At 42.1% G+C, this 26,865-nt stretch overlaps 3 protein-coding genes across 5 annotated transcripts; 1 reads left to right on the forward strand and 2 right to left on the reverse strand.

The window, feature by feature from the left end:
• Positions 1-446: 446 nt before the first annotated feature.
• Positions 447-12,578, forward strand: mybl1 (v-myb avian myeloblastosis viral oncogene homolog-like 1). 3 transcript variants are annotated; one of them, XM_030399005.1, is made up of 16 exons: positions 447-859; positions 3,493-3,592; positions 3,769-3,840; positions 4,068-4,160; positions 4,856-5,076; positions 5,167-5,368; positions 5,460-5,534; positions 5,805-5,915; positions 6,681-6,920; positions 7,009-7,401; positions 7,513-7,652; positions 7,752-7,866; positions 8,016-8,132; positions 8,251-8,355; positions 8,542-8,730; positions 8,999-12,578. In XM_030399005.1, the coding sequence occupies exons 1-16, from the start codon at positions 837-839 to the stop codon at positions 9,122-9,124; spliced, it is 2,322 nt and encodes a 773-aa protein (XP_030254865.1). In that variant the 5' UTR covers positions 447-836; the 3' UTR covers positions 9,125-12,578. The 3 variants fall into 3 exon arrangements, with proteins under 3 accessions (XP_030254865.1, XP_030254866.1, XP_030254867.1); XM_030399006.1 differs by having other exon boundaries at positions 7,027-7,401; XM_030399007.1 differs by lacking the exon at positions 5,805-5,915.
• A 2,546-nt stretch (positions 12,579-15,124) lies between these two features.
• Positions 15,125-20,389, reverse strand: LOC115569628 (caskin-2-like). The gene is made up of 5 exons (XM_030397647.1): positions 20,176-20,389; positions 19,870-19,901; positions 19,193-19,360; positions 18,024-18,109; positions 15,125-17,326 (listed from the first exon to the last, which is right to left on the reverse strand). The coding sequence occupies exons 1-5, from the start codon at positions 20,240-20,242 to the stop codon at positions 17,053-17,055; spliced, it is 627 nt and encodes a 208-aa protein (XP_030253507.1). The 5' UTR covers positions 20,243-20,389; the 3' UTR covers positions 15,125-17,052.
• A 2,807-nt stretch (positions 20,390-23,196) lies between these two features.
• On the reverse strand, positions 23,197-25,243 carry rrs1 (ribosome biogenesis regulator 1 homolog). Its single transcript, XM_030398992.1, has one exon. It carries the CDS (start codon positions 25,196-25,198, stop codon positions 24,134-24,136), a length of 1,065 nt encoding a protein of 354 aa, XP_030254852.1. The 5' UTR covers positions 25,199-25,243; the 3' UTR covers positions 23,197-24,133.
• Positions 25,244-26,865: the final 1,622 nt, after the last annotated feature.

Consider the following 26,865-nt stretch of genomic DNA (forward strand, 5'->3'; position numbering starts at 1 on the left):
ATGTTTAGCTGATGTGCTTCTATGAATACTAACACAAAATAACATCTAACCACTAAAGGGCAGGGTACAAAGTTGGATTCAATGCGCTTGCCTCTTGTGAGATTGTGTGTCTGGGAACCCCCTGAATCCCCCTCAAGGGCCTCTGAGAGTCCCTGCAGCCCCGTTTGAGCCACCACTGTCTTAATGAAAAGATCCATTCTGCTGCAAAAGGTGACAGTACTGTCGTCTAACATAAGACCCGCCTCCTCAAATTTTAAACCAATGAAACCAAACCCTCGCCCACTTTTAGCTAATCGCACGCGAGCCTCTCCTCATTTTTACCCAATCAGGTTCGAGTACCGACTCCTCTATCCACAGCCCCATTTCTGACCAATCAGGGGCGAGGCCGCCTGCGCAGAGGGCTGGGCGCGAGAATCGGCGGGCTGGACAAAAATCATAACGCCAAATAGAAGTACAGAGTTATGATAGAAACAGCCCGGACAGCGAGTAACGGGAGGAACGTGTTGGTCTCTTCTGCTTAATATCGGCTTTTTTATGCTGCTATATTCCCTTTTTGGAGACGAGTAACAGAAGGGGACACTGTGACGCATTTCTCTGGAAAGATGTTATCGACAATGAGTAAGGCTTTAGCAGAGAGAGCGTAATGTTATGGACTGTACATTAAGTTAGCTCCCCGGCTAGCCGAATACTGCTAGCTAGATGCTGCTGCGTCCCAGAGGAAACGAGTGATGACTGACAGCGATTTCTATGGATAAACATCGTTTAATGTGGAATTTTATAAAGCTGCCAAAACACAGGTTCGTTGTTGAAAAGGTTCAATCATCCTACGGACTGTCATGGACAACGTGAAGCCACGCAGGTGGGTGCCAGCAATAATAATACAGTGCTGTTTCATTATCCAGTGTACTATCTGCTTCTTTGCACCGTTATTATTACAACTAAGATAGGATGGGTTGGTATCCGTATCCTGATAATACAGTGTGGGCACTTACGATGCATTAAGTTTCGTTTTTGACAGCATATGTACACTACACGTGCGCCTACACGGTCCTACTGGAAACAGGTCCACTTGTGAGATATGACTGGTTGTCTTATTTAACCAAGAGGATCAATAACTAGTACATGATTGATGGTTCATAACGTACCTCTCCCAGCAGCCTGACAGTAAGTAGGGATGGTGTAAAATATGCACGACACATACGAAAATTAGAGTCTTTTCTTGTTTTCAAGACTGTTTTAGACTGTTTTTTTTCTAAATATCGTTGGAACAATACAGACTGCATGATGATGTTGATGTGCAGGAGAGGCGGGACGCCCATTGTAACCAGCAGCAAACTTGGAAGCACGTTACTAGACAGAAAGTGACACGCCAGATAGATTAGTTGCAATAAATGTGTAATGGTCAGATTCCGTTTCCCCTGAAAACAACAAGAACAAAAAACAGCTAAGCTACACCAGATAGAATGTTATCTGTGCTTTTACCTTAAAATTTCCCCAAAATGTCCTTTTGGAACAGTGTCCAAGTTGACAAAATGAGAGAGGGAAAAACCCCTTGGGATCCCAGAACCCTTGTTTGTTTTTTCAAAACCTCTGACAAATTACATGAGGAAACAAACAAATTATGGTGACCAGTGTATATGAACATTCAATTGCAACTAAGTGTGGTCTAATGTATAAACTGATTTGTTGTTTTTGTCAGTTTATCAAACAAACTTGAATAACATTAGCTCCAGCTCACCAAATATGACATTTTCAATCTCAAAGTGAAATAAATCTCTGGATGGGTTTTTTGGGTGGATGTAACAAGCTATTTGAAATATCAGGAACAATTTTGAAAAACTAAATGACAATTTCCCATGGGCCAATGTCACATCTTCAGAGTCCACATTTCATTGAAAAACAAAACTCAACAGATCAAACAATTATCCCCACCACATACTGGCGTTCACATCTAGAGAGAGATGGGAGGCTCGTTTCTTTCACAATTAGAACAGCTGATGGTTTGACCAGTATTTTACAATATTACATTTTAATATTACAACTGTTTATGACTGACTGAATATTATTAACACAGCAAACTCTGACAATGAATGTTTGGTACAATGGTGTCAGTTTATTTTACTGCTATTGAGACTTCCAGCTGATGCTAAAATGATTCCTTTTACAAACTGTTAAGCAAATTTTAATATTATATTCTTACTGTTCCCAAACTAATAAATGGGTTGATGATGTGTCAAACAAAAAGGGATGAGGTTATGTAAGTTTGCCTGTTTTTGAAACTTTTTGAACAACTGGACCGTTAGCGCTTTGCCATTCCCCCTGACTGACCACACCCCAGCGCAGCGCCTCCTCCATCTCATCGACACACACACCTCTGTAGGTGAAAGAGCCTGTTGATGTTGGATTGCCCCTCTCCTCTAGCCCCCCTTATTCCCCTCCTTCCTCTTCAGTCATAGGTCCACACTCTCTTCCCCACTTCTCCTTGCCCTGGTGAGGGAATCAGGCCACACCAAAATTCAATTGCCATGTTCAACTTTCCACACAGAGGAAGACCTTTCATACACAGTCCTATACAAGAACTCCACGAAATCTGTGTTTTCTTCTTGTGTATGTGGATAGTGTGTTCACGTGTGATCGTGCTGTGTAGTAACAGCTCTCCGGAATGGATTTATTACACTCCTCTCCACTACCACAAAGAAAGTGTTGCCCGGCCAGCAGCAAGTTTTATAGGAGCACAGAAGTACAGTGCTGCCTGCCAACTTCTTGTTTCAGTAGAGAGGAATTTTGTGTTCTTGTATGCAATATGAGTACAAGTTGTTTAGTTTTCTCCTTTTTATTCTGACAAGGTCTGTCAAACTGGTGGGCCAGTGTGTTAACTTTTCCCTGATTTTTAATTTCAGCGCTGCAGTATTGTTTAAGTTCTTGAATCAGTTCAAGACTGATTGAAAGTGTCTTGCACGGACCATCCATGTTTCTGTTTATTTCCCTGTCTTGCTTGCTTTGGCTTTTGACACAAGAAAAATAGTTCTGATCCACAACTAGTGATCTTAATTGGTAACTTGCTGGTTATAGTGATCTTTTCTTATCTTTTCCCATGATGTTTGTGCATTCACAACAGAAAGGAACAGCTTGACTTTCTGTAGCCTGTGTAATGATTAAGCTTATTTTGGTTAGACCTTGACTGCTTGAGTAATGGCAGGATATCCTTTACAAGTATAGAGCAAGTATATGTTTGCATTTGCATATATTTTTATGACTAATCCGGATGCAGGTTTGCTAAGTATTTGAAATACATTAAGTGCTGATAAAATCAATGGTACTAATCCTGGTGCCTGTATTAGCAATTTCCATGCAATACCATGGAAATTGCTAATACATGTTCATATCCCTATTCCTGGTTTGTAAAGAAGGTGTTTAGCTGTAGTTTTGCTCCAATGATAAAACATCTGTTCTTCTTTTACTCCCATTTACCTCCCTGTGCATATTTTATAGCAATGATGAGGATGAAGAGGTGCATTCCACAGACCCAGAGAGTAAAGAGAAGAGCAAAGACAAAAAGACCCTGTGCAAAGTAAAGTGGTCCCGAGATGAGGTACGTTTATCAGAGGCACAAGTGAGGTCTGGCCTTTTTTCATCTTCTTGTAGACTGTGTTTAAGTGTCTGCCACTCACATCGTAATAATGATCTGTTTTTTTTATTAATTGTTTCAGTTCCTCGTGGTTAGTGTTTTCAGTCTCTGTGTCGCTCTTTTTCTCCTTCCTTTCCCAGGATGAAAAGCTGAAAAAACTTGTAGAGCAGCATGGAAGTGACTCCTGGAAATTAATAGCCAACTTCTTTCCAGTAAGTCTGTAATTGAATGTGTCTGTGGATTAATAATAAGAGAGCTGAGAGTTGTATCTGACTTCTTTATGCCATACTACTCAATTTCTTTCCATTCAAATGGTTATTAACCATTGAAACCATTTAGATTAGTTGATGTCATTTATCAATAGGATGTTGGCAGATATAGTTACAGCCGTAAGGAGTGGGTGTAATAAGGTGTTATGCTTTGTTTGCCTCTATCACAGGGGAGGACAGATGGCCAGTGTCAGCACCGCTGGCAGAAGGTGCTCAACCCGGAGCTGGTGAAAGGCCCCTGGACAAAAGAGGAGGATCAAAAGGTAAGCAGAGCTGGGAGTTTCCTGTTCTGGATAGAAAGAGGGAGGATAAAATAGGTAAATGATAGGGGAGGCAGAAGGACGCTGTGTGGAGAGCACACAAATGCCACAATATGCAATGTATCCTTTACCTTTAGACTGACAAGGCTGTGCACATGTGCAAGCTTACTTCCCGCCAAAACTTTCTTAGCCTCAGCTTCTTTTTTTTTGCAAAGTTAATCCTCCACTACGTCATCCCTAATAACACTTTCCAAGTCACTAGTTCAGAGCCCAGTCCTTCTTTGTACAGTAAAGTAAAGCTCTAATATCTTCCTGAGCTGTAAGCTGAACAATGCGTTCCTTAAATGGATCACAATTCTTCAGGAATGTCAAGAATTGCATCTCATTCCTCCAACATCTTGGCATCACAACAGAAACACAGACCTATCAATAACAGCATGAGCTGCCAACGATGACCTCACAGCATTTTTCAGCCTTGACGGAAAGAGGCTAACAAGCTCTGCTGTTGTTACAGTCAAAGCTTTCTAAACACTGGTGCTGCTGTTGGCTGTGAATACAAAGTTGAAAGATGTGATTTCTCTCTTTTCTTCATGTTTAAATGAACCCAGTTAGGGCCCTTCTCCATCCATAAAATAAAATATAACAGAGAATATAATATTCTGATTTACAAACTGTACTGAAACTAAATGTTTGTGCAGGTTATTGACCTGGTACACAAGTATGGCCCCAAGCGTTGGTCCGTGATTGCTAAACACCTCCAAGGAAGGATTGGAAAGCAGTGCCGCGAACGGTGGCACAACCACCTCAATCCAGAGGTGAAGAAGTCTTCATGGACACAGGAAGAGGACCGAATCATCTACGAGGCCCACAAACGGCTTGGCAACCGCTGGGCAGAGATCTCCAAGCTTCTTCCTGGACGGTAATACAGTCCCATGCACACATTGCATATCTCCATTTCCAGTTTGAGTCACGAAATGGATAATCGCTAAACTGATCTTCTCCCCAACAGGACGGACAACTCCATCAAGAACCACTGGAACTCTACCATGAGGAGGAAGGTGGAGCATGAGGGGTACCTGCAAGATGGCTGCAAGAGTTTCACTTCTTCTCATGCTGGAGTGAAAAGGCGCCACCACAGACCATGTCCTCCAACTCCAACAGAGCCGCAGCTCTGTGAGGGCAGTCCCCTGCCTATAGCTGGCCAGAACCAGGTCCACTTCCCTTCTGAACTCTACAAGATATACTTTGTTTTAGTTCTGTTCTCTGTTTATTTTAACTGAAATAGATTTCTCTATATTTTAGATGGGGGGCTATCCTTATGATCCGCACAGTGGACATTTGATGGACAGCCTTCCTGAAAATTCAGGCTTCATATCAGTGAGTCTTTGTGTATTTCTTTGCATGCTTGTGGGTGAAATACTTGTCACATTCTTTATTTCTGGACTTTCTTTAGTTATTCTTGTGATTGCTAACTCTGGACTTCAAATCAAAACACTTGAATGTCCTGTTATTTTCACCTAACATATGAAAACAGATCAAGGGGGGTAAATATTTTATGTGTAAATCTGTTTTTGTCTGCTTTTCTTAACTTCTTCCTTTCCTTCCTGTCCTTCTCGACCTCTCCTCCCTGACGTTTGTTTATTTCAGCCATCCTGCCTGGATGATCCCGACAGAGAGCAAAGAATTAAGGAGCTTGAGCTGCTGCTTATGTCAGCAGAGAGTGAAGTCCAACGACAAGTGCAGTGCAGAGGTCCACGTGTAAGAACACACTCCGAATGTGTGTTTGCATATAGTCAGCATAGCTTGCGTGTGTTTGTAGCTTACGTACACTGTAAAAAGTTTTAAAACAGTCATTTGTAATATTAAATGTATTATTAAATCCACTTTGAGTCTTAAAATCAAATCATAATGAGGTTAAGAGAGGATACTGTGAATTTTCTTCAGCCACCTGTTAAAAGAAAATTCTTGAAAGCCATCTCCTCACTAGATTTTTCCTTTCTTAAAGGAAAAGAAGATTTTAAGACTTTTAAGACTAAATGACTTTTTGCAGTGTATACGTGTGAAAACGAGAATGGCGCACATGTATGTGTGTCTGTAGCCTGAATTGCTGTAGTGTTGCTATAGTAACCACCTTCCCCATCTCGCTACTCATTCAAACTGGCCTGAAGCTGCGCTTGGTAGCTGCCCTTCTCCCCCATTACCATCGTTCCAAACATGAGCTCTCTCCTTCATCCCCTCCGGTCCTCACCCCCATGCCCACGCTCAGCCAGCAGTTTGAACCAAGCACCTCCCTCTGTCTCCTGGTCCTGTTCTGACCCTCCCTTTCACATTTGATTCATTCCATTCATGTGATGTGTCATCCTTCATATTGAATATTTTAATGATGGAAGATTGGTCAGTGTTTTCTACACTTTTTAAGTTAATAATTTTTTAATTTTTACTCAACATAAACCAATCTAACACTATTAAATCAGATCTGCTGCTGGCGCCAGTGATCTAATACTTCTCATCTTGGCCCCTCAGAACCTGGAGCAGTACTCAGCCTGGTCTGATAGTGTGTCAGATGACGCGTTGACCACAAGTAGCAGCAGCCTGGAGGAACAGTCGGAGACAAGGTCCTGGAGGGGCCCTGAGATCCCCCAGGGGCCTCCACCACAGCTTCCTGTCTCCCCCAGCAAGTTCCTGGCTGCAGAGGCCAGCACTGTACTCTCTACCCTGCAGACCATACCAGAGTTTGCAGAGACCATGGAGCTCATTGACTCAGTGAGTAACAGAAGGAACACAACAGAAAACAAGTCTCAGTATGACTTTGTCGACTAAAGGTCATGAATGTATTAAAGATCTACTGTAGATGTGTTTTGCTCTGCAGGACCCTGTTGCATGGAGCGAAATGGCCAGTTTCGACTTGTCAGAGGCAGCAACGCCGCCCAGGCACAACCAGGCGGGCTACGCCACCCTCCTGCAAGAGCGGACAATTGACAGTTCAATGGGCTACACAGTTAACACCCCGGCTGCCGTCCCTGGTCGTGATAAGAACTGTGCTCCATTTGGTCTGGGCTGTGTCACCACCCTGACTCCTATCAGCTCATCAAAACCCTCCCAAGCCTCCACTGGGAGAAGGAGGAGAAGAGATCGGGGAGAACCGTCTCCTTTGTGCGATAGGACCTGCTCCTCCTTCTTGGAAAATATCTCAAATTCTCCCAAGAAGACGCCCACAAAGTCACTGCCATTCACGCCCTCACGAGTAAATTAAATCTGTTTTTCTTCTTCACACATCCTTATCCCCACCTCAGCTTGGCTTTTTCCTCATAGATTTGATTTGTCATGAATTAATGTGCTTTGTCTGTTTCCCCAGTTCTCCAACATATCAGGGGCGGAGCATCTGAATCTGGATAACCCCGCCCTCACCTCGACTCCTGTGTGTGGCCAAAGGTGTCTCCTCAACACGCCGCTCCAAAAAGAGACCACACCTAAACACCAGAAAGAGAATGATGGGTAAATACATATATAAAAGCAGCAAAAGATCCACAAGAGTCTTAATTTAGAGTGTACACGAGAGTACAAGGTTTATAATTATTTCTGTCAACTTTCTAGTTCACGGACCCCCAAATTCCGTAAAACTGTCATGATCCCGATGCCAAGGACACCAACTCCCTTCAAAAATGCTTTGGCTGCCCAGGAGAAAATGCATGGGCCATTGAAGATGGAGGTAAGAGGAAAAATGTGCCAATATGCATTTAAGCTTTGTGTTTTCACTCTATTATGCAACTTTTATTTATGTGAACTTTTCCTTATTTTGGACAGTATATGGCTCCATGATCTTGTGGCTGTATTTATACGTGTGTTTGTGTTTTTCAGCCACAGCCATTGGCATTTCTAGAGGAAGACATTCGAGAGGTTCTAAAGCAGGAGACTGGAGCAGACTTCTTTAATAGAGCAGACATCCAGCCAGAGTACAGAGCGTGGAAGCATAATGTATGTGTAGCACACGCTTTCTCCCCTTATTGAAATATACTACTGAACTTAATCAAAGCTATACGGCTAGCGAACTAGAGAATTAACTGTTATTTGTATATTTGTCTTATGATTTCAGATTGATGGCCCCGCTAGAAAGGTGCGCAAGTCTCTTGTGCTGGACCCATGGGAGAAAGACTGCCTAAATGTCCAACTCTTCCAAGAACAGCTCAACAACGCACAAGTAAGTCACGATGCTAAATTTAAAAATCAGTGGTTCAAATCCTTAAGTAGATGAGAAAACATACTTAGTAACTACCACCTAAATGAAGAAGAGTATGGTTCACAACTCAAAAGAATTTTGCCTTTGGAAATGGAACATGGACCATGTTGTTAATTCAGATTGTCTATTTATTTGCCCGTATCGCAGGTTACAGATGAAAGCCTACTGACAAACTCTTCACTGGTCAGCCCAAACCCTGAGCAGGAGTGTAGCCGTACTTTGAGCTCTGGCCGAGAGGAGCCCTCATTAGTCCCCGTTCATCCTCATCGCCTCACCAGCCCCCGGATGAAGAAACTTCTCGCCTCCCACAAAACACCAAAACACACCTCTGTTCAGGTACGTATTATATTTAACTAAAACCAGTGATCAGGTGACCTGTAGGTGACCTTTTCCACTGATTCTTTTGTCACTAGAGCTGCAACACTAAGTCAATTAATTGATTGAAAGAAAATTGCTCAAAATAGAGCAGTAGAAATGTTAGTTGCAGTCCTAGTTTTACTAGCTTCAAGTCTAATAAGACACAGAATGTCCTAAAACAGTTTTGCATGATGAAAGTTAAGCTTCTTTGGCAACCATTGGTAATGACTGGTTGTCTTCTCTGCAGGTGAGTGAGTGGGAAGCAGTAGTTTATGGGAAGACAGAGGACCAGCTGATCATGACAGAACAGGCCCGTCAGTACCTGAACCCTTACCCGTCGTCTGGCTCTACCTCAAGGGCCCTTGTGCTTTAAAGCCGTCCCCTTGCTGCAAAGGCAACACTACTACACCCGTCCGACAGCTGAAACCTCCACTGCCTCCTGTAAGAGACAATCCAGTGAAGACAAATGATTTAACTTTTCTTTTGAAGCAGCAATGCACTGCCAACGACGCCCACAAAAAGACATGGCTGCTGGTATTGTTTTCAACACAACTCTAGGTCACTGTCTAAGTAGTTTTCTCCTTCCCCCTTGAATACAGACAACCTGGCAACGTAAACAGTCTTGTACAGATTTGAAACGCTAGAACTTTTTTCTGCACTAGTCAGTAATGTTGAAACATCCTGCACATACAGTAGGGTGTAGGAATAGTGTTTATTACTAGCGGTGGCTGCTTCTGAGTTTTATATTGTTAATATATTGTTTAAATGACATGAAAGACATTTTATAAAGTAACGCTACTCATTGTGTTTCTCCTCCAGCTTGTTTTTCTAAACTGCCCCATTGCTGTTATCAGATAAAAAACCGCGTACATGCTTTATAGTGACACCCATGTATTTTTAAAAATCACACCATGGGTTTTTTAGCAAATACACGTACAGTAAAGAATATAACCTTAACAATTCCTTTGAACATTGTGGGGGGGAAATGCATTTTCGTGTTTTTTGTGTGACAGCAGTGTTACGTTGCTGAATGGGTCTCCACAGCGATGTGAATTTTTTTGAGGATGGAAATAAGAAGCTGTCAGTATTGCACTACTGAGTTGATTTTGCTGCTGAGAAAGGAGCAAAGTGTTTTTAAGGGCAAACTGGATAGCACTTGCGATGGTATCTTTTTTCTTTTTTTTTTAACAACACGATTCCTTTCCAAGGCCATAGTGTCTTTCGAGACATCGGTTGAATGTATTTCATTGCAATGTTCATGTGTAAGAACCTCAAAAAATGGAAGGGTACCTTAATGTTTATTTCTGTTTGTTTTATTTATTATCTGACAGCTCTAAAGCTTAGATATTAATATAAAATCGGACACCATGAGTTTTTAAGAAGTTTAACTTTGCTGACAAAACAGCCTAAAAACCCTCACTTGCTCTAAATCAGCTCTCTCTGACCCCTTTTCCACCAACATGGAACAGATTCTGTTCTGGTTCAGTGCACCAAATTGTGAAGCGTTTGGAGCATTTTGACCAAAAAATGAAACTGGTTGGGAAACTGAAAAGTCAGCTGGAACCAAAAACTTGACCTGAAGTGCAACCAGTGACGACATCAGTGGGCACGTGACACTCTACAGGTTGGAAAAGAGAGGATGGAACAGTATGTCCATCTTGCATGTAATGGTATTCTACATCTTCTTATCATAACAAGTTAGTCCAGGCTAATCTTATGGACAAAAGACAAAACAATTATCTTGAAAGGTGCAATATGTAAGAAGTTTAGTAAAAAAAAAACTCAAAAGGAAGAATTTACAGGAATAACAACATTGATATTATGTCAAAGACACCTTTGTACTGTGTTGCAGAGATATACTGAAGTTAGCATGCTAACCAGCTAGCCCTGGACTGTCCTGTACAGTATAGCTCAGGCCTCCTGAGGTCAGCGCTGACTGATACCCAGCCTCCCGCTTCAAGCCTCTCCTATCCCCACCTGAGCCCACTGTTTCTCTGCCCATTCTGGCACTGCTTTCTGCCAGCCTTCCCGGCTCAGTCACCCCCGTCCTAGCTCTGAAAACCGCCTCCACCCAGCGGACAAACCTTGATTGCTAGTGGTGTGAACAGCACCAGCCTAACTGAACTAACCAGCTATTGGCTGACAAGTAGCAGCCGTGAGTGGTTACTCTGGTGATATGCTGCCAATTATTATTTTGACAGGGGGGCAACTTGTTACATATTGCACCTTTTAACACAAGAACAAAAAGTTCAAAGCCAGCAAAAACACAGGCTGGTTCGCCACATCACACCACGGCTCCAACAGTCCTGAACAGAACCGGTTCAAGAACCAGAGCTAGTTTGGTGGATAAAGGGTACCTGTGATAGAGTGAAAGGTCACCATTGCTTTGGTTGATGCCGACCAGTTTTCATATCATCACTGTTCTACCACAAGCATTTGGTCGAGAAGGATTTACTTTTTATGTGAAGGCTGTAGGTTTTTATTTATTTAATGTCTACTAATTTATTTATTTCTTTAAAAAAAAAAAAACATTTAATAGAAATTATTGAAGAATTTTTATCGTCTTTTCTCATTCAAAAAGTCAGGATTGGGCTACCATTCAGTTCCATTACTCCAAGTTAGAAGAACATGCACTGCCACTAATTTAATGTTAATTTCCTACCAGGCAAGATCTAGCAAATAATCATTGTGTAGTTGTATCTGTGACCTTGTAACATATAGATAGGACGTTTTTCTTTTTTAGGTAGCAGGACGCCATCTCGACCTCTAATCATAGACAAATTGCACTTTTTTATTCATCATTTAATTTGAAATGTTTGTTCATTCTGATGATGTAGCTCTTGTCCTTTTTATTTTGTGTGTGTGTGTGTGTGTGTGTGTGTGTGTGTGTTACAGTCGTGTCCCCGTATTGTAATGAATGCTGACATTAAGATCTCGCTGCTTGATTTCAACGTGTTCTTTCTCCTGTTCTGCTGCAGAAATGTAACTACGTTAAAGCCTTACATTCACATATTTTTTAGACGGGTGCAACAACATCCTAATTTAATCTCTGCAGCAGCCAGTGTCTGAAAAACCTTGTATCCTGCTGAAATGCCTTTGAGCAAGACCCTAAACTCCTGCCTGCTCACTCATTATTTGACACAAGTTATGCAAATCTGGGTGGGATTTTGACGAAATGTACTGCACTGTGCTTCTGCGTTAACATGTCCTTTTTAACCATCCACGCACCAAACTTTTTATAATCTGGTGAAGTAACACTACAGCTATAAATGGTCTTCCTCGTATTATCGGCATTAGTAGATCCAGTGTTAGTTATAATCTGGATTATCCTGCATTAGGCAATTGAGTGAGAATAAGAAGGGAATCTTGTCAGGGAGATCAAGTGGAAAGATCATGAGTGCACGACTCTAAAACACAAAGTAGCCTAACGTCCACATTTGTGTTTAGGTCTGGCGGTTGAGATGTGTCTAATATGTATATAATTGTGTTATACGTTCTGTTTGTTGGCTTGACTTGTGTTTGTACATTCCACCTGTTGATATGTTTGCGCGTTAACAACATTTGGCCATGTGACATCATAGGTTTTGAGGGAATTCAGTACATTTACAAGATAGTGCAGTGGCTGTTATATACTACTGTAGTTATGCATGAGCAATACACAAGATGCTGGATTTTGCTTTAATCGACGAGGTGAATCACAGACGTAACACTCTATATTTTGTAGCATTTTCAGTTGAAATCATAACCAAGGTACCATAGAAATCCTGCCAACTGTCTGTTTAACCGTGTACTTAATTTGCAAAAAATAAATGCATCATGTTGCATGACATCTGTGTCTGCGTTCTTCTTCTCTCTGCCAAGTGCTCCTGTGCAAATTAGTGTAGGTTACATGGTGTTTCCCGCATAATAAAGATTTCTGGTGATGCTTTAGTTTTTCTGACATGCTCACAGCAGGCATGGCAACCTCTTGAGCTCCTGCCAAAAAATGGTTCATTGAAAAGGTCTTTTTTTTGTGTGTGTGTGTGTGGGGGGGGGGGGGGGAATCCAAATCCTCCATCTATAATCTTATTCCCACATCTCTTCAGGTGTAGTTGACAGCCATGCAGGTGACTTGTTAAGGGTTGAGAGTTTACATCTGATAGAGTGGTTTAAGCTGAATTCCCCCCCCCCCCCGTCATGCGTGTATGTATATGTTGGGATGCTGTCAACTTGGCCTGGGGTCCAGGGACACGAGCCCCCTCCACCAGAACAAGAGGCCTCTCCACAGGGTCAGCTGCTGGCCCTAAAGGGGCCCACTCACCCATGACTTAATGCCCCCTGGCTCTTTTGTCCTTGGGGCTGTTGGTTTTACAGGCCCATTCACTCAATTGCCCCCCAAAACGGAGGGAGGCAAAAGAACGTGACGACTTGCCTTATGCTGAAGGAGCAGCAGTGCACACGCACATAAACAATGCGCACGTAAACACACGGGCGCCACATGCACGCCATGTCCACTTAATCAACCTGTCCTCCCTTCGCTCTTGATCCTGTACAAGAGGGTCTTTTGTTCCTGTTTGACCCGCACTAAGAGTTGAAAGATGTCAGGGACCTTTTGCTTCTTAATTGGTTATTGGCCGCAGCCCCTCCACCTTATGCTTCATGCGTGTATTAAAAGAGAGGCAACTCTTCGACTATGGTGACTTACTGACCTGTAGACACATACGTGCTGTCTATAAAATCGAGTTTATAGACGTTCAGAGCTGTTTTTATTTGTGATTTATTAAAAGGGACTTACCTTTTCCATCTTTTTATTTGAATAAAATGATGTGCCCAACCCATTTTTATTATCCATAGCAGATCTGGTACCCTCTAAAGTATTCAGTCATTTACTTAGCTATAAATACACCCAGTGCGATGATTGTGTGTGTGTGTGTGTGTGTGTGTGTGTGTGTGTGTGTCTGTGTGCGCGTGTATGTGCATGCTCTTTTTTCCTGTCCACCTTGTACACAGGAGACATGAAACAGAGCCTGCAGGCGTCCGACCAAATCTACCCTGCCCTCTTCCTCTGAGCACACACCCAAAAACAAGCACACAAACTCCCTCTCCACACACACACACACACACACACACACACACACACACACACACACACACACACACACACACAGTTTGCCTTTGTGTATGCTAGACAGCAGATGGCAGCCCATTATTGGACTGACAGAGCAGTCATCTGGCAGGCACCCTGTTACCCCTCCTTCCCCTTCTCCTCCCCCCTCGCCATCCCCCCGAAGACACCCAGCACAACACAGCAAGGATTGGGCACTTTTAGGCGGGAGAGTCCACAGCCCTGGGTTTGTGTGTGTGTGCGTGTTAAAATTGGACCCTGGCCTTTCCGCCCTATATAGGTCACTGTTTCCACTTGCGTGTGTCAGCGCTTTGTGAGGTAACTCAGGCTCTCATTTGACTGCCATGTTTGAAGCAAAACCTGGTGGATGATTTACTTGGATTTAAGAATGAAAGTAACTTATATCTGCACACTCTGTGACCTTATCTGAATTTGAATTATTACTTGTAACTGCCTGTAAATTAGTAATAACACACTATTCATACTCCCATGTGAAAAAAACACCTGACACCTTAAAGACGAGTGAAATGTCTCCCTCTATACTCTGATATACTGATTTTATATCCTGTCATATTTAGTTATTGTAATCTTGTTTAAAGGTCAAAAGTTGAATTCAAACGTGCCGAAAGCCTTTACAATAGAGAGTCTCGAGCTCAAGATAAGCCATAACAGTAACTGACCCACTCAAATATTCACCACATGAATCAGAGTCTGCACAGAGGACCACTGGAGCCGTCTCTCTTTGTAACATTTACACCCTTCCAGTGCAAGACATGCCGCCCAAACACTGGCCCCAGAGTGACTGCCTCCTACAGCCTTTATTACAAAGGATTATACAACAGTGAATATCAAACGGTGGGGGAGGAGGAGAAGTGTGTTTCCCCACGGAGGTCAAGGCCAAGGTTAGGATTAGGTTTGAGTTTTTTTTGTGTCCTCTGGAAGGAGGCAATCTACAGCCCACCCTATAGAGACCCTGCTACGGAAACATGCTGGGAGGCACCACAGAAGAAGAAGACGAGGAAGACTACATGCGACATCTGAGAGCTGCTTTAGGGTTGCTGGGGCAACCGGCACAATCCCCGCTCCTTTGGCGAGGCTTTCAGCAGGCCTCAATCACACTTCCTTTCGCTTGAGAGAGTTGCTTTTTTCCTCCAGCACTGTTAAATAGGAGGGAGGCCCAGCAGTGTTCAAAGGAAAATGAACAGGAGCTGAGGTATGAGGTAATATACTGAGGCATGTTTCCACTGAAATAAAAACACGTTAGCCTGGAAGGGTTTACTGGTTTTATAATCATAATAATTATTGCATATTAAGCAGCCAAATATATACCTATAAATGGACTCACATTAGCAGATGAAGTTAAGACACATGAATATTGGAACAAAAATAACATTTCTCGGCAGCGCTTTATATAAAGTTCCTTGTAATAAGCATTAGTTAACAGGTGATAAGGTCCAATTAAGTCCTTATAAAGACATATATGTCACTATGAAGAATTTAATGACCATAGTAAGCCATTGTACTTGTTTTGAATCCAACAGCTGCAACAAAAGTATAATGAGGTATGTATTATTCTAAATAAACAATTAAAGGAAACTCATAAGGCTTTTGTTAAAGAATAGGTTCATCTAAAGATTTAAATTCAGTCATTGTCTTCTCACCACAACGCTGATGGAAAGTCAGGTGAAGTTTCCAAGTCCACAAAACATTCCTGGACGTTCACAGCAAAACAGGGTTGCAGCAATCTCCTAAACAACTGAAGTAGATGGGGACTTGTTTTAAAATGTGAAAATAACAACTGAAAAAATAAACAAAATTTAAACTTAAACTTAAAATGGCTCAATACAGCTCGTCTGCCATCATCCAAGTCTCTGGAAGCCCCGAGATCTCAAACTTATTTGAGAAGACATTACTTATACACACGATGCGCTCAATGTTTGCACACTTTTAGCTTAGCACCTAAAATGAATATTTTTGCTTTAAAAAAGGTGTAAATATCCTGAGACTTGGATTATGACAGACAAGCTGCTTGGAGGCTTTTTAAATATATATATTTTTTATGTTTAAAAAATCAGTCCCCATTTACTTCAGTTGTTTAGGAGAATGCTGCAACACTGTTTTGACGTGATGCTCCAAAAATGTCTTTGAGGACTATGAAGCTTCACCTGACTTTCAGTCGGCGTGGGGGTAAGTAGATGACAACTGAATGTTCATTTTTGGGTGAACTTAACCTTTGAAGGTCCAGTGTGTAGGATTTAGAGGCATCTAGCAGTGAGGTTGCAGATCGAAAACCAACTGAATCTCCCTCTAGTGTCAGTGTTTGGTTTGTCCGTTCTGGGCTACTGTAGAAACATGGCAGTGCAACATGGTGGACATAGTGAAAGATGACCCGCGCCCCCTGTAGATGTGAAAGGCTCATTCTTAGGTAACAAAAACACAATGATGCTTACTTTCAGGTGATTGTACACTAATAAAAATATAATCATGTCCAATATTATCTTCCATTTCTGCCAGTAGATTCTCCCAAATTCTACACACTGGACCTTTAATATTCTTTGGCAGTCTATAAATTGCTATATTTCTTGCATATAAATGCCTTATAATCAACAGTAAATGCTATTATCAACTCTTATTACATGGACCTTGATATATAGTGCAAACCATTTCTCTTGGCTAACAGCAGCAGGTCCTGGAAAAAGGCTACATATGATAATTAAAGCATCGCTTATTGCCTCATTGGTTGCCACCAACTCTTAAAATTACTGCCCTTTGTTACACAAATGAACGCAGTGATTGCATTTATATATTTTCCAAAGCATGAGCCTGGCATTTCATCTTGCTATAAGGGTAAACGGGGCAGAAAAACAGCAGCTGCTCAGCTCTCTGGACATTCAAACGTTCAGGTATGTTTGCATGTGTAGCCCCGCCCCCATCAGTGATGTCACATCAGGCACAGTCCATCAGATGCAATGGGCAGAATATCGTCTGTGACATCACTGATATTGTCCGCTTCGCACAATCCCCATTCAACCTCTTGCTTTTTGAAATGCGGCCGGATCAAGAAACACCTGATTTGACAATTATTAACCTGCCATCATCAGGAATGATCAAAGACCCGTCTTTTCATGCTTCCTCCCCCAGCGTAGCCCCACCAAAGTGAACTCCTCTCGGCCACACATGACAAAGAGGAGGGCCTCTTAGTCGCCCTCAAAGGCCCCGTTCGTGGCTCCCTGGCATTCACTCTTTTTCCGGCACTTGGACAAGATCCTGTGGAGGAGGCCCGGGGATCTGTGTGTCTGAGGTTGGGAGGCCGCGGGCTGAGGTGCAGGGACCTGGGGCCTCCGCGCCGGGAAGGGGCCCTCGCTCTCGCCTTGGCTCCCATCCAGCCCGGCTCCCCCTCCTCCTCCTCCCCCTCCACCTCCTGCTCCACCTCCTCTGCTCCCCCTCCTGAGCGCCTGTAGAATGTGTCCACTGGGGGACAAAGAGGAAATAACAAACACAAAGGCGCTGTTTATTCCTCATGACCCAAATTCCTCCGCTAGCAGACAAGACAGGCACGGAGCCGTACAGAGGGCTCTGTGTGGTGTGTGTGTGTGTGTGTTTATGTGAGTGTGTGTGAGCAAAGTTCAGTGGCAGGCTGTCAAAAATAAATGCCCCCCTGCTGTCAAATAAACTACCAGAGAGATACAGTACCCTATCATCTGCTGCAACACCGAGAAAATGTTGTCAGTCTTTCACAAATATTCCGACAAGATTTCAATGAGCTGTCAAACATTTTCTTGTCCCTTTAGATGAAAACACTTCAAAGTCTTTCCTTTCCCTCCTGCTCCTTTTCGATCTTAATGAGATGCAGTGCAGTGAGAGGGGATCGACTAGTGTGTGTGTGTGTGTGTGTGTGTGTGTGTGTGTGTGAGCCTGCATGTATGCGTGTGTTCAGGGGGGTTAGTAATCAGTGTGCTTTGTCAACTAATGAGGGACAGAGGGGCCACCTGTTCAGGGGTGCTGGGCGGAGAGCGGTGGGATGGGATTTGGGGTTGGGGGATGTGTTGGGGGTTCGGTGATTGAACAGCTGCTGGGTGCTGGGTGTGTGAACGATGTGTATGCATGCACTTGCCGAGGGGGACATGTGTGTTTGTTGTTGTGGCCACTGCTTGAATATTACACTTACTTTCTGCCACGTATACCGGAGTCGTTCTCACAGGCATAGCTCCTCAGAGACACGCTCCTTCGCACGGCTCTTGGAGGAAGATTCACCTGAGAATGGGATCGATCGATCAAAACATTTGAGTTATAAAACGTCCGACAGATGCCCTGAAATAAACTGCACACTTCCTCTGGTAACATGTTAGATTAGAGTAGATAGCTCAAACTCTTTAAGGCTTTATTTAGCTCTTCTGATGTCTTTATTTAGACGGTGGCGGAACAGAAATGTGAGTTTATTTGTGCTGTTAGATTGAACATATTATTCGACTTTATCTTTACTTTATCTAATTATTTCTTCTTGTGTATGTTTGTATATTGATGTATAATTATATCATTTATAAATTACTTGTAAGACACTTGTAAAATAAAATGAACTCTATTTATATTATCAAGTCTATTCATGCAAGAAAAAAACTCTTGACGGAAATATTCAGTATCAGAATCAGAATCAGATGCCAGAGTGCTTTTAAATTGGACACGAATAAAGGAAGTCCTAGTTGTGTTCCTGTTAAAGGCCTTGAAAAACTCACAACTGAAGTATTTCTTTAGAACTTTAAAGAGCTACTTCAGTGATTTAGTACTAGATTTATACACTTGGCCTATACATGTTCTAGTTGGGAGCTCTAAAAACCCTGGAGACTACATTTCCCACAATACAACTCCATCTTGTCCGTCATTAGACCTCCTAAATTCCCACTTATTTCTTTTACCCCAACTCCAGTTTGTAATGCAGGCTTACGATCAGCCATTTTCAAACTCAAGACTGAAGCTGAGATAGGCCTGATCATTTCAGAGTGATGTCACCGTGTCGTTGGCCTTTGAAAAGAAAAAGCTGCTTGAGCACCACAGAACAAATTAAAATGTTTTCCAAAGATGAGTAGTGCTCCTTGTGACCAGTAAACTCAATCTTATGTACTGAACTGGTGAAGCCTTTAAAAAACAATATGTTAAGATCTCTTTTAGCCAGAAGCTGATTAAGAAACTGTGTTTGCATGATCTTTGAAACCTGACCCTGCTGCAGAAGAGCAGGATATGAAAGAATAGAAAGTACAATCTGCCTCCTGATATTAAGCAGCAGCAACAACACAGTCCGGTAATGCTGCATTGCTGAGCTCATTCAGGCAGCCAACCAACCTGGCTCAGCTCCATCACACAGGAGGCGGGGAAGTAGCCCCGCTGGCCGTCCTGCAGCCGCCCAAACCACCTCTCCTCCTCATGTTTCGACAGCACCAGGATGACGTCACCTGCACACAGCTCCAGCTCATCTGGCCAGCTGGGCCTGTAGCTGTGCACCACTACCATCTGTTGGACAGAGGGAGAGTTACAGCCTGTTGTTTTCATCTCAAACTGCAAGATCAAATTTTACACAGAGTTTAAGTAAAGGAATGGTTTGTTGCTTCTGTTTTCGCTGGTCTAATATAAGCTGAAGTCACCGTCTAGATGCTCTCTGCTCTATGCTCTGGGTCAGAGGATTATGTGTCCAGATTAACTGCTGTGCAGTGAAATAGAAACCCTAAATCTGGGTGTACTATTCATTATCTGTTTCTCCTAAATATAGTCCATGTTGGTCTGAGGAGTTAGATGAATGAAACACATTACAGAGCCACGGGAAATTGACTGACACAACATCATATCTGCTGACCTCACATAACGTCAATGTCAAACTTGTCAGTCTCTAGCACACATTACATTTAGAAAACATTAATAATCTGTTTGTCATTATTCTGCAGTTCATGGCCAACACAATATGAGATCAACAGATGCATTTTTATTAAGATGGATATTTAAATGAAGGGAAATGTTTATCTTGCCTTTTCAGCTTCTGCTCTGTACCGATACCTCCCTGTTAACCATGAAGAGTGGAAATGAATCAGCAAAAATGTTATTTAGTGCATTTGTCATAACTGCAAGATGCATAAGAATGTCTTACATAAATGCATGCACGTAGCTATGTCTACAACAGCATCCTTCATTAAAGAGACCACATGGAGAGAAAAACAAAGGATCCATCCCATTATCTATTAATCATATGACATTGATATGCCATCTCGCTCCCGCCGGCAATGTAAATAATGTCATGCTACGCCACACTTCACTGCAGATATAATCCCACTCACCTTGTGGAGCAAGGACAGTGGTGAAGACTTCAAAGTGTTCATTGCTGTGCATGTAGATGCGCTGCATCTTCAAGATCTGACACTTGCACACTGAGCCGAGGCTCCTGCACTCTCTGCACTACCTTTAAATAAATGCAGCTGACTAATCCACTGCAGCACTGACTGGAGATGGACACGAGCAACAACGCGTCCTTTCCTAGAGTGCAACACACACACAAGCATGTGCAGCAGACTTAAGGGGAAATTAAAAATATTGTGACGTGAAACTAATAATTGTGTTTTTCTTCATTTTTAAGATTGTATTCAACGAGATAGGTCTATTTTCAATCTGTTTTACCCCGACAGTCAAATAAAAGGCAGAGATCATGCTTGACCACCTCATTTTCATTCCGGTGCCTATTGTTCTTTGACCATCTGTGGATGTGGATGAGAATTCATAATTTTGCCTCTCCGAGAGGGCTTGATTGATTTAGGGTTATTGACTGTGTCCCATTTTCCAGTGGCCTGGGTGAGCAGAGACAAAGATGAATGGGCTTGGGACGGGGTGGCGGACTGCTCAACAGATGGGTGAGAGAGGTCTCTGTGACGACCCCTCCTGTGTAGCTGCTCTGAGAGCAGCGTCTCCTGGGCTTGTGGTGTGGGAAGCCTCTAAAGCCAGCCCGCTAAGTCCCCCCATCTCAGATCCTTAAATTGGCTTTGTTATCTTCACTCACGAGAGCACACACCATCATAGCAGAATTTTCTGATTTCCCAGGTAATTGTTTTGTATATGTAAAAAGATACTTCAATAAATTATCCACAGTTTTGGTAAAGCCTCATGTGTGGTCTTCCTCCTTTGTTGCCTGAACCAGGAGCCAGTTAATCAAATCGCTAATAGTGACAAACACAGAGAATTATCACACAATGTTTTAGTGTCTTTCAGCTTTTTGTTTTGGTGTTGCAGTCCTTAACTTTACTGTTTTGGTTCACTCTCACCGCTCTCATCTGCATTTAGCACTGTACTCAAAGCAAAGGCAACAAACAGAAGACAGACAAAGTTAGCAACTTAGCTGGTGAACATACTGAAGGATTTAGCAGCTGAAGAGTTAGATATTTCCCTCAGGAGTTGGCGGAGCCAGATACCTACACCATTGTAATGACATGAAATTAAACCAACTTGTTGGATTTTGTCTTTTTCCTTCCACAGCCGCCTGAGTCCTGCAGTGAGGGCCAGCGCAGCTCAGCAGCTCCACATGCTGGCTGAGAGACTGGGAGCGAATGCAATCGATCTTTAGAGCCAGTGAAGATGTCCCTGGTCAGTAATCAAACTGTATCAGTAATTGATCCATGCATTTAATTCACAAGGTTCAATGCTCTGATGTAATCCGGTTTGTGACTCCTGTGAGAGATCCTCCAAGTTCAATCAGGTGCTCTTACTTACTTTACATTTTTCTTTCTTTTTTTTTTTTTTTTTTCTTCATTTTTGGAACATCAACTAAGCCATTTAAATCTAACATAAAACATTGCCTTGAAAATAAAGGCTAAATCATCAATTTAAGATTATTTAGTCTTTAATTAAATACCAGTTTATAGTGAGAGACCTTTTATCCCCCTTCAATTTAAGCCTATAGTGTTTTTATATAGGAAAATCATTACACAGCCAGGGTGATACTACATCTGTTGATCACATCTTCAGATCAAATTCCAAACCAGCACCAAACCAATTGAGGTAACCGACAGCCTGAGACACCGCAGCCAAACATCCCACCAGTATTACTTTATTCATTCATCACGCCCCAAAAGCTGAACACACGCTGCCATGACACACAAAATCACGTAATATCATATAGAAAATACTCAATTTTCAGGTGCTCCATTAGATTTGATTACAGGATTATTACAAAATAAGTCACAAACATCTGACTTACTCACATATTTACCTAAAAAAATAGAATTTTAGTTTATCAGCATCAAGAGGAAATATGGTTAAAATCCTGTCAGGAAAGCTGTGGTTGAGCTTTGTAAGCTGAACTGGGAGACATGTGTTCGTCTCAAAGAGTAAGCAACTGTAAAAGGATGAGACTTAACCTCATTATCTGTGGCCTCAATGCTCCTGCAAAACACTTGACTGGACTGAATCCTCTCTGGCCCTGCTGCGAGGAGTCTCTTTAAAAACAGGTGGCGCGTGAAATTGCATACCTGAACATGAAGAAATAATCAGTAAGATAATGATGCGCTCATTAATGATAGAAAGCTTTGATTATTAACAGCTTTTTTCTCTACTTCGCTTGTGTCAAAATGTTCCAAAGGTGCTTTTTTTTCCTTGTCTTTTTTTTGTAGTCTGTAGGTCTTCTCGCAGCTCCGGATTCAGTGTGACGCCTCCAGTCTAGACACCAAGGCTAAAGAAAAGCCTTTACATAACCAAAAACCACAGCTAAGCCGCTTAGAAAACAGGACTGACGTTCACTTTTAGGGAGAAGAAAACACCCGAGCACCTCAATGTTCAAGGATTTAAGTGTTAAAAGTTAGGAAAAGGCAGGGCAGATATTAAACATGAGATGCTTTCACTGGGCTGAGTTTGTCTAAACTGTAGCTGATGCTGTTTCACTGAAGCAACCTGAAATAAAGACCTTTAAAAGTAAATATATATATATATATATATATATATAAATGTCTATACCATTAGATATTTACCATTTATGATATATATCGCTTAAATATCATGTTTATAGATATACTGGACGTGAGTTTAGCATCAGTGTGATGAAGTATCTTGGTGTTGCCAGGCTTTAGTTTAATTTTAATCTAGTCTAAAACCAGACTCTGCTGCAGGGCTCATTTATCCATAAACACTTCCACAATTCATTTCTTCTTTTGTCAATAAATCTATTATATAACTATGTGTATTGATATGAAATTTAATTGTGTACAACAATAAAAGTCGTCTTTAGTTGCTCTTCTCGAGATGTAAGGAAACAAACATCACGTCATCAGGATTTAACTATATATATATTTTCACAAGGCACAAGGCAATCAAATCTGTCAATATAACCACAATTTTAATTTTTTACCTTATGTGAATACAGCCTCCTAATAATAATAATAATAATAATACCCTTTTTACTTGACACACAGACCAATGAAAATGCCTTTTTGCTGAAGACGACATGTCACATGGGTGAAAGTCTGAATCCTGTTGTGTCATTCTGAACGTCAGTAACACTGGTGTAGACTGTAAGTTGCTACTTTACACATTAAAACACCAACTTCCTGTATTTCTGAGAACACCGAACATAAACGTGATCAAAATATGTCATTATTTGCATCTTGCATAACATTTTTAGAAGGAAATCTTAATCTTCCCAATACAAGAATTCTTAGTTTTGGAACGTTGCACTGTTTAAGGGCTGCCTCCAATAATTACTGTCGTCGTCGACTGATCCGTCGATTAATTTTGCAATTATTTGATTTGTTTCTTCTCTAGAAAATGGTGAAAAATGTCAAATCGGTCCCCAAGATATCCTCAGATGTCTTGATGTCAAAATGTTCAGTTCAACCATGAAATATTTACACTGAAGAAGCTGAACTACTCAGACTAATCAATAATACATTTAATAGGTGACAACTAATCCGTCATTGCTGCTCTACTTCTTTTCTTGCTGCCATGCGTCTGCTGACCTAGTAAATTCTGAATGCAAAACAGGAAAAAGAATCACAATTATCTGTTGTTTTTTTTGTTTTAATTCTGGCAGCAGTTTAGATATTTTCCATTAATAATAAACATATTGATCAGTGAGCCTCCATGATGCTCGGACAGACATTTTAAAGATTTGGTGACAGTTTTAAACGTACGGTGAAAGAGCCGCAGACATCCTGGACGTGACACGGATCATCAGTCATTTCAAATTGCATCATATCAGTCCAGTCCAACGCTCTGATGACCAAGGCACAGACAGATGTGGCAGGTTACAGGAAGTCCTCAGTGTTTCCCAGGTTTGCCTCTCCGCTTCCCCCCTCCCCCCCCTCCTCCTCCTCCAGCTTTACCTCCTTTCCCCTTCCCACCCTTCCCACCCTTCCCTTTGCCCTTTCCTGACATGTTGCCCCCTTTGCGTCCCTTCTTCCCTGCCCTCTTCTTGTACTTGGCAGCCGCCTCCTCCCTGTCCTCCTCTCTCATCTGCTTATTGACAGCCTTGGTGATGTCCAGCTTGGGCTTCTTGCCGTCCATGAGTTTGAGAAGCTCAAGCTGCTTGTGCCTCTCGTTTGAAAAGTCACCGATGAGGGGCTCGAACTTCCTCTTCTTGCCCATGTTCTTCGGTGCCTTCTCTTTGGGCAGGCGGTCCTGGAACCTGCCCGCGGATGCTGTGGAGGTCTTGGCCACACTCACAGCTAAAGACAGCTCCTCTTTGGACTGCTGGGTTGAGGTGGCCAGCCCCATAACTGGCACTTTGCCCTTCTGCGCCCTGGCGATGTTCTTCAGCCGGTTGTACTCGTTTTTAGCCACCCTCTCCGTCTTGGCTTTGACGCGTTTGGCGAACTGGTCCTCGTTCGGGTCTGCGGTCTCCGGCACCTCGATCAGCCACTCTTTGGTGTCATCCTTGGCCCTCTTGTAGCCCCAGCGCCTCTTCCACTCCTTCGCCGTTTCATCCCAAACCAAGTTGGTCTTCTTCTTCTTCTGTATGCCCTTCAGCTTGGCGAACTGTTCCCATTTTGTGGGAGGTTTGGCCTTCGGGGGTGGTTTCTCTCTGGGCAGCGGGGTCGCCGGGTCGGGGAGTTTGACCACTATCGCCTCCTGGACTCTCTCCGTGGGCTGTTTCCAGATCTCGTTGATGAGCAGCTGCGTGTTGTCACGAGCTAGCGACCGCAGGAAGTCTTCTTTCTTCTGCTCTCTGAACTCCCGCAGGTCGATGCGGTTTTTGTCACAAGCTAGCAGGTTGCCGATGTCAAACTCCAGGTCCAGCTCCTTCTGGACGGAGATGCTTTTCAGTTTTTCGGCCTCCTCTTGCTCAGCTTTAGCAAGCAACGCTTCCACACTGCACGCCGCCATGTTGGACAGTGCTGTTGGACGTCTGCTCCCCACGTGCCAAACAGAAAAACACAGCAACACTACTTCCGGGTCACAGTTAGCATGAAGAAGTCCCGCCTCCAGACACAAGATGGCGGCAGTGTTCCTTTTCATATTTGCTGTTTGTGTCTCCTGGGATTTTGTGTTTTAGCTCACATTTAACTGACAAACTGATGCTGGATCTGTATTAATAAATAAATGAATAACATAAAAACTCACAATGAAATAGAATTACAGGTAAAACAAGACACGATACTATATATATATATATATGTGTGTGTGTGTGTGTGTGTGTGTGTGTGTATATATATATATATATATATATATATATATATATATACAGTATATATTTGAAGACAGAAAGGTTCATACTGTTTATAAACAAATATAGACATTTTTAGACAGGGTTTTCATAATTACTTGAAAACGTGTAAAACACTGTGTTGTTTATTAACATAAGGCCTTTTAAGTAGCATGCTTAGTTCTAAAGGAAAAGGTGAACATTTTGGAAGATACATGTAAAATATCTGTCAGGGAATAAGGAATTTTGCACATAGGATGCTGAATTTGATCATGTATTCAAGGGTGCAACTGCCTCTCCAGAATTGTTTTAGATTTTTCAAGCTCAAAAAACAGGTTTGGAGGTTGTTTCTTTGCTATGTTTATAAAAGCAGGCCCAATCTCTTGAGCACTGGTGTGGACATAGAGTGTCAAGTTTTTACATCTCACTGGACCAATGATTGCCTTTCAGACTAGTTGTGATGTCACAAAATCATCTGTTATGTACATGTTGTGAATGCAGATTTATTGTGCAAACAGACACCCAGTGTAAAACATCATTCTGCAACTAGAAGATTACATTTAGCAAAACATGTTTTTCACTTTTTTGTGAAAAAGTGAAACGTTTGGACGTACGTTTAAAGATACATTCATGTATATAGAGTTTATCTATTACCACAGTGCATGATATTACATGTAGCCTATTCCTTTTCTTGTTTTGCATGAAAAACTGTTTGACTCAATGACTAGGGTGTCCTGCAGCTTCTGATTGTATGAGCTCATCTTCATCAGTAGATGGAGTTTGCTCGTTCAAACTTCCAAACTTTAAAAGCACTGTCAGGATTTCTCTTTCATGATAATGTTGAACGATATTTATTGATCATGTGACACAACGAAAGCTTGGTGAGATAGATGAGAAGTGGCCTTTCCTTTTTATTTTCACATTTGAAAAATTAAACAAAATTCCCATGAGGATACACATACGCACACATATTGGTGCTCATCAGTTGGTGTATGTGGTGTTTTCTTCATTTTGTTATTGCTTTATAAGCATAATGAACCATAATTGGTACAGCCAAAATGAAAAATTAGATGAGGGAAAGGCAATAACTGCAGGGCATGCTGACAGATTTGGCTGTGCAGACTCTTGTATCTGAAACAGTTCAAAATACCAAAAATAATGACAAAAAATATCTTGACAGAACCCTGCAGACAGGGCTTTTACCTGAATATAGGCTACATTCTTTTTTTGAACAATTGTTTATTTAATTATGATTTGGCAACACATAGGAGGATGCAATTGTAGGACATGAAGTGAAAACACTGAAACCAAGTAGAATTAATGCAACAAAATGAATCAAATTCTGGAG

The sequence above is a fragment of the Sparus aurata genome, chromosome 19 (assembly GCF_900880675.1).
Source record: "Sparus aurata chromosome 19, fSpaAur1.1, whole genome shotgun sequence".
NCBI classification, from domain to species: Eukaryota; Metazoa; Chordata; class Actinopteri; order Spariformes; family Sparidae; genus Sparus; species Sparus aurata.

Bases quoted from the DNA above. Each gene is read 5' to 3' on its own strand.
- mybl1 (XM_030399005.1), top strand. From the start codon at position 837: ATGGACAACGTGAAGCCACGCAG. The intron at 5,077-5,166 runs GTAATACAGTCC...TCTCCCCAACAG, and splicing joins TCCAAGCTTCTTCCTGGACG to GACGGACAACTCCATCAAGA. The intron at 5,535-5,804 runs GTGAGTCTTTGT...TGTTTATTTCAG, and splicing joins AAAATTCAGGCTTCATATCA to CCATCCTGCCTGGATGATCC.
- LOC115569628 (XM_030397647.1), bottom strand. From the start codon at position 20,242: ATGCAGCGCATCTACATGCACAGCAATGAACACTTTGAAGTCTTCACC. The intron at 18,110-19,192 runs GTTGGTTGGCTG...TCCCATTCTCAG, and splicing joins GTGTGATGGAGCTGAGCCAG to GTGAATCTTCCTCCAAGAGC. The intron at 17,327-18,023 runs GTAAGTGTAATA...TTTGTCCCCCAG, and splicing joins TCCGGTATACGTGGCAGAAA to TGGACACATTCTACAGGCGC.
- rrs1 (XM_030398992.1), bottom strand. From the start codon at position 25,198: ATGGCGGCGTGCAGTGTGGAAGCGTTGCTTGCTAAAGCTGAGCAAGAG.